The sequence below is a fragment of the Oryzias latipes genome, chromosome 22 (genome assembly GCF_002234675.1).
Source record: "Oryzias latipes chromosome 22, ASM223467v1".
In the NCBI taxonomy this organism is placed as follows: domain Eukaryota; kingdom Metazoa; phylum Chordata; class Actinopteri; order Beloniformes; family Adrianichthyidae; genus Oryzias; species Oryzias latipes.
Window position 1 is genome coordinate 3,134,006 of NC_019880.2, and position 13,375 is coordinate 3,147,380.

The 13,375-nt window shown below is 43.2% G+C and overlaps 1 protein-coding gene across 2 annotated transcripts in view; it reads left to right on the plus strand.

Moving 5' to 3' along the window:
• adck1 (aarF domain containing kinase 1) overlaps positions 1–7,385 on the plus strand; it is a 57,426-nt gene extending 50,041 nt beyond the window's left edge. For both annotated transcript variants that reach the window (XM_004082423.4, XM_023951725.1), the window contains 2 exons: positions 1,442–1,635; positions 3,728–7,385. In XM_004082423.4, the coding sequence (XP_004082471.2) occupies positions 1,442–1,635; positions 3,728–3,890 (357 nt within the window). In that variant the 3' untranslated portion in view covers positions 3,891–7,385. The remainder of the gene's footprint in view (positions 1–1,441; positions 1,636–3,727) is intronic.
• The last annotated feature ends 5,990 nt before the right edge of the window (positions 7,386–13,375 follow it).

Sequence of the window (13,375 nt, forward strand, 5' to 3'; positions counted from 1 at the left end):
CAACTTTGTCAGTGAAACACCTTGATGGACTTTAGCTTGACTTTAGCTTGGATGGATAAAAATGCAAGTTTTTTTTATGTATCGATCATATCCAAATAATAATGACGGCTCTTAACAGGTCTTTTTCTAACTGAAATACAAACTTGTATGGAATCACAACACCAGCATTTTTGTGAAACACAAACTACAAATAGTACAAATAAATTCTGTTAGTTTTTTGTTCTGAACAAATTTCCACAGTCCATCATCATCAACTGACAAAGACTATCCTCAAGTGGAAAACATCCACGATAGCGGTCGGGTCATGCAGTTGTCAGGGAAAACCAGAGAGCTGAATTTTCAATCCAACCCTGAGCTAACGCTAAAAAGACAACTAAGAAGAAATGGTTTGTTGGAAGGTTTGATGGAGAAAGACTGGAAGGAACAGTAATGCTGTGATGGGTCATAAACCACTGCGCTTCAGGAAAAGTCATTTTTCCTTGAGTCATAAAGCAAAGCGTCTACTCAAGCTGATCAAATATGAAGAACGCTGCTGGTGGGTTGACGATGCGGGCCTTTTCTACACCCACCACTTACTACAGACTGAAGAAGGCTTCAGACGTTTGCCTACTGAGATGCTATGGTGGACCTTCTTAGACCTGAGAAACCAATGAGCTTAAGCACAGCGTTACTAAAAGGATGGAAATTCATAAATGATTGGTTCAAGGTTAGATGGATCCAGACTGACAAAAGGAGGGGGCAGCGTCATTGGAGTAGGTGGGGTCAAAAACCTTCCTCAACAGAACAGAAGAAAACATTTCTGGGTATTTGTCCCACCCAGATTTAATCCTGTTGTTATTGCACTCTAGGACTGGGTAAAGCCCTTTCTGAACCACTTGTTTGTTTGGAAGTTTAGACAAAGGCTATCTCTGCTGTGAATAATTATAATCATAAATGGAAAAATGTTTTATCAATATTTAACACATGAGTGTTGCAGGTTTGACTTGGAGGAAATGAGGACACTGACTCACCTTCTTACTCTTGTCTTTCTAGAAATTAGTTTCTATTCATTCTAAACTTTTTCATGTCATGAAGAATTGTCTCCAATTTGCCATTGGATACTTGAGCAGATCTGCGGGTTATAATTTCTGCAGCCGCTGCAAATCCTCATTTTCCTTGATCTGCTGCGTCCCTGCGGCTGTGCAGAATTGTGAGGCTTTGATTGTTCCGAATGTAAAGGCGTGGGAACGCATCACCGGGGTGGGAACTCTGTGCACGAGGCGTGTGCACCAGCAGATGTCCTTTGAAAGTAACTTTCTGAGAAACAAACAGGCAAAGAGCATCCATAAGGAGGAGGCTTTGCTTGAAAAGCTGTTGTGTATTGACCCAAAGGCCAAAAATCCATTTACTTACCATCAGTGAAGGTGCAGAGGTCACTTCCTGTCCGTCTGTGTCCCTGCAGGACGTTGAGATCCGGACCAACGCGGCTCTCTACCTGCCTCAGATCAGCGATTTGTTGAACCGAGTTCCCCGACAGATGCTGCTGCTGCTGAAGACCAACGATCTGCTGAGAGGCATCGAGACCACACTGCAAACCAGAGCTGCTTCCTCATCTTTCATCAACATGTCCCGCTGCTGCATCCGGGCCATGGCCAGGTCAGAAGCAATGAACTCGGTCCTGTCCACATCTTTAAAAAAGTGTCCATGTTACCTCCATATTAGTTCTTAACCCGCTCTGAGCATCACATTTGCAGAAATGCCTTTAAAATGGTGCCAAAAGGTTCATATTTATCCTTTCAGAATGTCTTACAGAATATTTCTTTCTCTGTTATTGTCCAGATAAGGAAAAGCCCTGAGGTCAGAGAGTGATCACCACTGCCACAAAAAGAAAAAAAGAATGCTCAAAAAGTAGTTCCTTCCACCCGAGCAACTTACAGCTAGCTCTCTTAAAGCTCGCCAGACCTCGTTTTCTAAATCTTGTCCTGATTTTTCAAGAAACCACGTTAACAGAACAGTCCAGAGTCCCTAACCTAATAGTGATAATTACTGGAATATGGGATGTTGCATATTCAGGTAGATCATTCCCCAAAAATCTGATATTTTCCAAAATGTATCCAATTTAATTTAAGTTTTTTTTTTTTTTTGCACAAGTAAAACCAAAATACAGAAATCCAAACAGGAAGTAAATGAAGAAGCCAAAATCCCACAGACGTCTATAGAGAAATAAACAGCTGTTACTCATTCTATTGGTCAGAATAAACATTTTTGCTCTACTACATTTTTTTAACATGTTCTCGATAATCCTCGTTTTTTAAATATTTTTGTTGTTGTTGTGCAAATTATTCAAGTTATAAACTGATCAATCAGATGCCTCCATTAAAAGTACGTGGTGCCTGCTGGCCCCCACGTCCACGGATTCTCCCGAGCCTGCTTTCAAGTGGAAGGGGTGTGGACTTCCGTATCCCACAATTCCCTTGCAGGGTCTAAGGGTTGCCAGAGCTAACCTGACCACTAGGCCTGCACAATAAATCACAAATGTATCGTCATCTTGATATCAAGCTGCGCAATACACAAATAGCAAAATTTGGTGAAAATTGCGATAGATGGTTACATTAAATGTGCTAAAATAATCTTATGGCAGCTTGAAGTGTTAAACGCGTCGAATAAATCCCTGTACGCATTTGACCAATCAGATGGACTCTGATTGTGACGCAGGGCCACACAATAGCACACTCATAGACACACCTATAGGGACAATATTTAGTTTGTAACCGACCTATGACCCATGTTTTTGGACAATGGTTTCCACATTAGCAAATGCTAACAGTGTCGGCCAGGTTTACTGTGATCAGACTTGGAAGCTTTGAAAGTAACTAGTTACATAAATATGGCTTTAGTTCTGTGAAATAAATCAAACAACAGTACACACTACAGTATATGTGTATCTGATTACATTTGATTGTTCCTGGTTATCGGATGTTGGTGGGCACGTTATTGGACGCTGTATCGCCAGAGATACTTTTGTTTTTGATTATTTCTGGAAAAAGCTAAGTCCTGATGTCGACAACTAGTCGTCGTGACTCGTCACACGTTTTAACTTGGCCTTATTTTTGCTGCCTGACACATTATTCCAGCAGTTTCCTTGAAATTCGGGTCACCTGTGTTTTGGCAAATCTTCTGTTCTCACCGAGCCTCGTGTTGTTGATGAACGAAGTTTTCTGCAGATGAAGTTTAGCAGAATGCCACAAGGAGGATAGCAGGCATAAAGCTGGATCTTTGGTAGAGGAGATGTGTCTGTCACTTCAGGACACAAAGCAAACTCTCCAACTCCCTGCTGCTACCGCTGAGCTGAATAAGCACACTTTATAAAATATTAACCAACTGAATTGGAATGGAAGGTGTTGGGAAACACAGACCCCCGAGAATTCTGCTGTCTCACCTCCAACCCGGCAGTCTGTACTCACCGCTGCTCTGTTTCTCTGGGAGCAACGTTTCCCCTCATCTCCTCATCTGGAACTCTCGGCAATCAATAGATCATAGTCAGTGATGATGCATCAGTTCCCTTCTTGCTTTTAAATCATCTAAAGGTCAGACTTTAGTGGGTGTTTTTGAAAGGAAAGCAAAGAAGCGAGGGGGGGGGGGTGAGTCATACTAAGCATTAGAAGTAATTATAGGTCCTTAAGGGAAACTGTTGATGCTTTGTGCGTCTGACTGTTTGCCACCTCCTTTCCCTTTGCTTCTCCGACAGGCACAAGAGGAGCAGGGCTCAGTCCAGGAGGAGGCGTCTGCAGATCGCGCTGACCGAGTCTCTGAGTTTGTGGAAGCTCTCCGTGTACGAACTCTTCCTGTGGGTCAGGGGTTCCATGCTGGCGCGCTGGCTCGCCGCTTTGCTGCCGCCGTTTCTGCACTGACATGGATCAGGAAATATCACTCCAGCGTTAGACTTTAAGGGGAAATGATCAAGAATATCAGCATGTGGGGAAACGTTTGACATCCCAGTGAAATACGAGCTGTTTGTTAATTTATAATCCTAATATTTTCCCCTGAGATATGTGCCATGGGAACCACCGCCGGCCGGCTCAGTGAAACACCAGGATGGATGAACCCAGAGTTATCGCACGGCAGCAGATAACGGCAGAGCGTCCATCTTCCATCCCGTACACCACCAAGGTGGAGACGCTGCTGATAACCAGCTGCTGTCTAATATGAAGGCATTTATCTGGACGCCGCTGATCTCCAGTCCTGCTCGGTGTCGGACCACTGCCTCATTCCCCACAAGTTTTCAGATTCCACTTCACGAGAGAACTCTTCTGCCGTAATGCTTGCTTATTTGCCACGGTTTCTGGTGCTCCACCTTTCTTCCTCGAGCTCACCGACTGAAATGCGGCTTTCATGCACGGACCTGTTACTGTTCTGATCAGACATGAGCTCTTCTGTCTGTTTTTGATTTTTGGAGAAATCCCTACAGTCTTTTCTCGTCTCCACCCCGGACCTACCTCAGGAGGCCTTGTTGAGTCGTTTCAGTTTTTTCAGCTTTTTTTCAGTTTTGCTCAATGTTTCAGTCCGCTTTAATGCTAGCGTTAGTGTGATTGGTGGAAGTCGTCCATCTGCAGCAGAAAGCCGACTGGGTGCTCAGTTTGGGCAGCTGCTGAAAAAAATGGGCAAAGTGAAACACACCTCTGGATCTTGCCGATCCATCGCTCGGTTCCTCTTAAGGTGCGAGTTGTTTCAGATTCTGAGCACAGACAGATATCACAGGACAAGCTTCACTCAGCAATCTCAAAGTTCCTCAGGCTTTGGGAAGGAACATAAATTATGCTGAAACTAAACTTTAAAAAATAAAGAATCCTCCAGAAATCAGAAGTGAAGAGTGAAGAACCTTCTGTGGCTTTCCTACAGGAAAACCATCTTCTGACTAAAAACCTCTGGAAAGATCCGTCCTGTTGCTCACATGTAAGCTACTCTCAGCCCAGATCTCACAGCTGAAATGAAAGAAGCTCCTCCCACAGCTTCGGTGTGGCGGTTGTTGTTTGAGTTTAAGGCCGTAGGACCTGAACCGTATTAAGAGTTACACATTTATTTTTAATATATTTCAGTTATTTGCCAAAATCAAATGTAGAAATCTTCAGCATCAGATGAATTCAAATCAAGCATAATCAGGTGTAATGCCTCCTGTTCTGCATTGTCCTCTTTTAGTTGACGCTTCCCGCCTTCAGATGGACACACCTAATGTTCCCTTAACGTCATAAGGCCTCTGGACCTTTTCACACGTCTTCATGGAGTTTCCTGTTACGCCCCTGTCTGGGAAATGTAAAACGTTGTAACGTAAAGGTCAAAAGAAGAAATTAAACATCTTAAAGACCCACTCTGATGCAAATGGAGTTTTGGGTGTTTTTAACAAGTTCTTGTACCATTTTTCAGATGATGGAGGACATATATTGGGAAAATGAAGCTCAAAAGTGCATTTCTGAGTGTTTCTTTATTTACATTGTTGTGGAAAAGATCGTATTTTGTCGATCAGGCCACATGCCTCCTGCTCGGCTCCATTCCGATCATCCACTGTCAGACAAATAGATCCGTGAACGTCTTTGTTTTCCTCGTCCAAGCTGGAATGTGGATCTAAACTTTACGGCTCTGAAATTGCTGCCATTTTTGTGCCTCCATTAATGTCAGGTTAGGGGTGTGAGGGGCTGTAAGCTTGCAGAAAAGCATGTAAACAGGGAACTCTCAGCAATAGAGAGGGGAGGGGAGGGGCAGGTTTGCTCCAAGGCAACGGTCTCTGCCACAACGCGGGGGCGAATCTCTGCAGAAACTGTCACTGTTTTTAATTCAAATAATAAAATAATCATAATTTAAAATAAAAAAACACTGCGAAGGCTTTGAAAATGGATCCAAAAAATATCAGAGTGGGACTTAATGACTCTAATTTTTTAACAATTAACTCAGGAATGAAAATAATATTTATATTTCTAAATCTTTATTAAAATGACCAAACTTTACTTGGAAAAAGAACAGAAGAAATCAGCCGAGTTAAACTTGCATGTCAACATTTAAGTTCAGCTAAGAAGTCTGGCAACGTCTCACCACAGTAATCAATCAGTACATGCAGGAGCCCCAAATGACCAAAGTCTCCAGAACACTGACTGACGTTGGCTTCATTGGACCCATGAAACCACAAGACTTCGATTGATTCTGCAGGTTCCTCTGAGCAGAAACCTGCAGAAACCTTCCCAAACGGGCAAAAACCCTGCAGCTCTGCTTGGGTTCGTCATTGTGGATCTGATGCGTGTTGGAGGAACATCTGCAGTGGGTGCGATATAATTAACTCCGAAGTACACAGAAAATCCAGATTAAGAGTACAGCCGTGCTGGGAGGAAGTACTTAGGCACAGCAGGGTTTTCACTTAAAGCGAATGTCAGCAGACGCTGAAACTCTCCTTTGGCTCGGTTGCGTTTGTCTGTTCAGCAGGTAAAAGGTCTGCGGTGCTTACATTACTATTCAGCTGAAACCTGTGTGAGAAAATATTCTGGGATGACATTCTGAAACCTTTCATTTTTTTAGTCTGCACCACGCTTAGGTTTCTGCTACAGAACCTGGACCTGCAGATGTTTGGACCTCTTATGAGGAAATGAAAGCCTTTTAACTCGTTTCTCTTCATTTTGACCTGAAATTCAGCACAAACTCTGGAGTATCAGCTTTCGTTTTCCAGCCTGGCCTGCTATAATCCCTGCAGCAGCCAATCTCACAGACACACTCAGCCAGCCTGCTGATAGTGTGCCTCTCTGCACACTTCATCCAGTCCAAGTGCATAATTGCAAAAAATGTTCCCAGACTCTCTTTGGGCAGCATGCATCTGGGGTGGGAGGGGTTGTGATTATTTCAGTGCCTTGTCAGGTGAATTGAAATTAGTGTTAAATCCTCCAGGAGTCGGAGGCTTTGGAAATGTGAGTAAAGGAAGCAGTGGCTCACGCGCCTTCGCCGATGTTAATTTCTTTGTTCTAAAACACACATTCAGCCTTCATTAGCTTCCACTGTTGGCAGCAGAGAAAGACTGCAGGAGATGTATCGGTGTGTGTTTGTTGGAGAATTGGACCATCCATCTCTATCACCCAGAGCCACCCAGGCCTGCCACTGCAAATAAGGCCAGCTCTCTCTTTCTTCCCTCCCTCGGTGGAAGTGTTCAGGAGGATGATGAAAGGTCGCGAACTGACCAGACGCAACGTTTAAACTCCAGACGGACGAAAGCGTCTCACTCCGCCCTGATCTGCGGCGCCCACGTGGACGTTGCGTCCACAAACATCCACGTGATCCTGGGGAGAGATGGAAAACCAAAAGATGCAGGAATTGTGTGTCTGTTTTTGTTTTTTTATGTGCTACTATCCAGGAATAAACACCGATTCAAAAACAGTCTCAAATCGTTTCTTTAGAAGAAACCACCACAGAGTTTCGGTCTGTCCTTGCTGCTTTAGTGGCAGAAAATCCTCCAGACTCGAATACTGCAATGCTCTCCTTGTTGGGATTCCTGGCAGGAGCCTGGAAAAGCACCAGCACATCCATAATTGCGCTGCTAGGGTCCTGACAAGGAGACACAAATTTGACCACATCACTCCTGTTCTTCAGTCACTTCACTGGTTACCCATTCGTTCCAGAATTCAATACAAACTCTGTCTCCTCACCTACCAATGCGTCCATGGAACTGCCCCCGCCCACCTCAGTGAGCTGATGATCCCTCAGAGCGCCACAAAGCCTTGGCACTTTTAAAAAAAGGCTTAAAGACATTCCTTTTTAAAAATGCTTTTTGATACTTTTGTTGGTTTTGTCTTACTTTGTTCTTATTTTTAAACCATTGTTATTCTTGCCTTCATAGTAGCACTTTGAGATTTTACCCAAAGTGTAAAGCGCATTATAAATAAAATTTATTATTATTATTATAGGACAAAAGGTTTCCCCCAACTCTCATGCAGAGAAAAAAAAACATGTCCCACATTTTTTCTGTTTTATTTATAATTTAATTCTGAAGGAAGATATATTTGGAAAACTACAGGATTCTCTCCACTCATTCTGGACACGTGTCAAGTCAGTCGGTCACAAATCCATCCGTTACTTTCTTTGGCTGCACCATCGCTAAACTCAAACCCCCCCACCAAGTAAACTTGACAAAAAAAAAACATTTTGGGAAAATTTCCTATAGGTAGATACTTTATTGATCCCCAGGTAAATTACATGAAGAAGAGCCTTCAACTTCAAAATGAGAGAAATCTGCATAAAAGAGACAAAAACCAGGAGCTTTTACTTGACAATTGTTTCCTCACACCTTTATAATAATGCTTGATATTCAGCTGTCTAATTTTATGAGAATTCTGCTAATAAAGTTGATCAAACGTGTTTTATTACATTTAGAAAATACCAGTTTTTCTTTGTTTTGTATGTGTGTTTATCTGAAGGCTGAAAGTGGCATCTGATGGTTTAGCTTCCACTCTGACAGTTATGGGTTCAGGGAAAATCTACATCACGTTTTATTGTTACATAAAATCTAGTCTACAAATAGAGTTTAAAGCAGATATTTTACACAGGATGATGATAAACTTTGACCTCAAAAGTTAAGGTGGAACTGGAAGCTTAAAAAGAAAAGATCAGATGCGCATTTCAGCCTCGTACAGGCCGATCCTTGAAAATATCGTCTGACCTTAAACTAATCTGTGGCCTGAAAAAGGTCGGTTACCATGCTTTACATTATCTGGCCTCCAATATTCCTAAGTGTTTCATTGTGCAACACAAAGCTTCTGTGGACACCGCGCTGTTGTAACTCTGGAGACTCTGCGTTTGCTTCTTTGTTCCTCTGCTGATGGAGATGTTTTTCTTCAGGTGTGCTCCACTGAGCTCTGAACGCCAACGTAAAGAAATCGAGTTGAAGCCGGTGGTCCGTGACATTCAGGTAACGGCTGCTGGAGAGCCGTGGCACGGCGGCGTGGGCGGCAGCGGTGTCATGGTACCTCTGTTCCAGCGCGTCCGGGGTAATGAATGAGGTGTCACAGTCGATTGGCCCACGCTGATCACAGAGCAGACCACACCGAGGTGACTTCAGCGTCTCCTCCTCTTTCTCCTCCTGACAGGCTGACTCACTCAAGTTCTTCATACTTAAATTGCTTCCTATTTATTAAAAATCCAATACGACTTTGACTGTGGTCCACCCCGACATGATAGATGCGATACAGTTTGTTTGATTTGTAGTTGATAGTAGAATAAATCATCATGACTTTTGCTGTCTTTTGGAGGAAGTGGCTGCATTGATTCCAGATCAACATTTGGGCTCATTTCTGCTCATCTCCCTAGAAAGGCTTCCGTCATTTTAGGAGCTGCAGGTCGGTGTGGATCGTCTCTGTTCGTCAGTCTAACAATTTCTGGGGGGAAAAAATGACTCATGTTGGACGTGCTTTCTAACGAATACATCCCTGTCCTTCATTGAGATCCATTGTAAGGTTAAAAACTGCTTCTCATCATTTTTAAAGGTCATGTAAATCAATAAGCCTTTTCCTTTCCTGTTCAAAGAGGTGCAGAAAGCAGCTTTTGCTCTGTAAGGCCTTAAAACCGCACGGCTGGGTAGCTCCAAAATTGCGCACCATTTTGTTGCACCGGTAATGTTACGTTGGGTTTGTGAGGGGCTGTAAGCTAGCAACTATTTCCCAACCGCCAACAAACAAAGAAGGGTAAGAAATCTAGTAAACTGAAACAAAAATATTCAAGTGCTAGACATAATTACTGAAAACACAGAATAAATGTACACAGTGAGTAAAATAAGCGTTCAAGAAATCATGGAGGCGTCCTGACATTTTCATCATAGGTCCATTGTGAGAGACATCTAAGGAAAACCTGAAAATCACATTGCATGATTTTTTAAACAATTTATTTGTAGCTACCGCTGCAAATAAGTATTTGAACAGCTGAGGAGATCAGTGGTGATATTTGTATGCAGTAGCCTTTGTTTCCATTTCCTGCAGTTTTTCACCAACTCTGCAGGAGGCATTTTGGTCCACTCCTCCACACAGATCTTCTCTAGATCTGTCAGGTGTCTGGGCTTGTTGCTGAGAAACACTGAGTTTTCTCCCCCCAAAGATTTTCAATCAGGTTGGAGACTGGCTAGGCCAGTCCAGAACCTTGATATGCTTCTTACAGAGTCCCTCCTTGGTTGTCCTGGCTGTGTGCGTCGGGTCATGGTCATGTTGAAAGACCCAGCCACGCCCCCTCTTCAATGCTCTAACTGAGGGAAGGAGGTTGTTCCCCAAAATCTCGAAATACATGGCCCCAGTCATCTTCTCCTAAACACAGTGCAGTCATCCTGGAATTCAAATGGGACATTTACAAGAGTGTGAATTATATTTTACCATTATTTTTTTTTTATGCAAACCTGGTGACCTGCCTAAAAATACCATTTGTACACTGAGCCAAAAAACTCTTATAGTTTACTCATTCATCTGGTCCAATCCATGAAACCCACCAAAATGTGAGCATTTCTCAAGCTGCTTAGTGATTGATCATGACATCAAACACTGAAGTTCTTTTATTTAGAAGAAGGCTCCAACAAGCACAGAATAAAGCCTTGAGACATCCTGAAATGGTGATGATGAAGTGCAGCTTCAAGAGTTTAGAGTAACATTTAAGGAGGAGTCGTGTCAGAGGTTTCATCGCATTAGGAAAAAGATGTTTTCCTGGAGGACTCCAGTGACTGCAGAGGTTTGGAGAGCTACTCCTCTGTTTTCTGGTGAGACAAGTTCTCCCCGACTTTGGAGCTGTTGGCCATTTCAGCGTCATCACAGACAGAACCGATTTTAAAGTGGTGACGTCGTTCTGACAAAGACCAAAGAAGCCAGCGGCAGCTGCTCAGATTAGACTGTGACCACCTCTTAAAGCTGACTCAAGCCAACTTCCATGAAGCCCTAATTCACATCAGCTCTGACTGTTCTTTGCATCATTACCCATGAGTCATCAGCTTCTCCGGCAGTGTCTGCAGTCAGGTGGCGTTTCCTGCTCTTTGATTTGGCGGGGTTTATTGTTGTTCTCCTGGGTCATGGCTCTTATGTCGCTTTCATGCATTCAAGGCCAATCCTTCCTCCATGCCAAACAGAGAGTCTGTGCAGAGAACCTTTGTCTCATGTGCAGAATGTTTGAGAAACGTCTCATTCGCTGCAGATCTGTTATCGTCAGTCCAGCATCCGGTCCCTCTGTGGGTGCGTGTCTGTCTAACTGCATTTCCTGTTAGCCTTTTCATCTGTGAAGGTGGCTGATCTAATTTTCACAGCTGACAGTTGGCACCCAAACTGTGGCAGCTGAAATGTGTGTGTTTGTGTGTGTGTGTGTGTGTGAGTCAGCGGGTGTGTGTTACAAACGTTGGGCGCTCGGTTCAAACCGCTGGTACCTGAAAGAAGCTTAAACGGCTTTGGGAGCCGACTATGGGCTAACCTCCTGCTGGCTGCCATCCGTGCGCGAGTGTTGGTGTGGATGCTTGGATGAAAGTTTTAATGTGAGTACAGAACATTAAAGGGCCATTCAACATCCAACCCCTACCCATCTGTACAGACCAGTCCATCCTTTTAATCACAGCTCGGACAAACCCTCATCACTGGATCAACACGCATTTGTTACATAGGATGTACACAGACGGATGGAAATTAACTGCTTGTTTGTTTGTTGTTTGTTAACGAAAAGGTAGAAGGAAGCAACCAACGAAGGACATTCAAGCGTAGCAAGTGTCGTTTTTTAGCATAAAGGCCCGTACACACCGGGACGAATATTCGCCAGGCGTTATTCGCCAGCTTTTTTCGCCACGTTTTTTGTGTTCACACCCAGGCGATTTTCGCTGACGGTGAGCCGAGCGAACATGCAATTTCATTCCCTGACATTAGATGGCGCTTAATGTAAACAGAAATACTCCTGTACACAAGGTGGCGCTGCGCAACTTTACGATTCTTAAAGTCGCTTTTCACTCAGAAGAAGAGAGAAGGTATTTACGCGCTTGTCAGAATAATACAAAGAAAACATGAATATTTCAAGCATCAGTAGCTCCAACTGGTACTTGGTAAGGGGATATTTAAGAATGTCCGTCATTATTTCTTCGCGGCAGTGTAGACGCTACTTGGCGTCTATCTTCTTCGCTGGTATGTGTGCTCAGCAAGGCAGTTTTGTGTTTGAGCGCCCCCAAGTTGTGTTTTACTGTAACTTCAGAAGCTCCAGACACGTGTGCAAAAGCACCATTCTCATTGGTCGAATAGATTTCGACGCGACGCGTCGAAAAAAAAAAACGAACCCGAGGCGTTTGTTTTTTTTGACGCTTTGGTGCGTGGCGTTTTTTCGCGTCGGTGTGCACACTCTCATTGGTGCCCTTTGTTTAGTCACGAGGCGTTAAACGTCGGCGAAAATCGCCGGCGAAATTCGTCCCGGTGTGAACAGGCCTTAAGGTTACACTTTGTTATATCCTGACAATAAGGCACAGGAGGCCATTTTATGGGAATGTTCATGAAAAATGAAAGACAAACTGTTTATTTGTTTGTTTTCCCCTGAATTCATTAGGCTGCAAAGGATTGTGGGATTAGATTAGTGTCTCTTTTAGGTCAGTAAAAGTCCTTAAGACGGTTGAAGTGAAGTCTGTTTTCTGCCTTGGGTTTTTCGTGTCCTGTGGTGTGTACTACATTTTTTTAACTTTCAATTGTAAAGATAGAGAAGCTAGTGTAACACCGTAAAGTAACTAAATATCTTTTTTATTTGTTGTGTATAGGGCAAGAAAGCTGACTAATCTCAGTTGCTGTGATCTCCCTAAAGCTGCTTGTATGTCATTTAGCTTGGGTTGAACCTTAATGTGACTGTTGATATCTATAAAGAAGTGTGTGATGTATATGTGTTGCCTATAGTTATTTCTATTATTTGAAGACCTTTTTTTGTTGATCATGCATCACTTGGAAGCCACAAGAAACTGCAGGTTTACTTTCCGTTTTCAGATGATTGTATGTTCCTCTCAATAGAACTGCTTCCAGCAGAGATTATTGATGTTTGACGATCTGAGCTCCCAAAGACATTCTGCACGTCAAAACACACAATGGCCATTTTTGAATCAATAGGACGAAGCTCTATGGCTCAGAGGCTGATAAAGATGAACAAAGGGGAATGACTTTTCCTTTCTCCGTCTTTGTTCATAGTTTTCCTTTCCAGGTTCAATTCAAATGGTGGGCGCTTAAATATGCAACAGTGGTAACGGTTTCGTCATGGTTTGAGAGGATTGTAATGTTTGCTTTTTTGAGTACTGGACAGAAAAACGGGAAAAAGTGTTGCTAGGCACCTAGTGCATTCAGTCACTTGTTTCAGTCAAAAGCGTAGAATACAGTCGCAGTTTAATGAATTTGCTTCT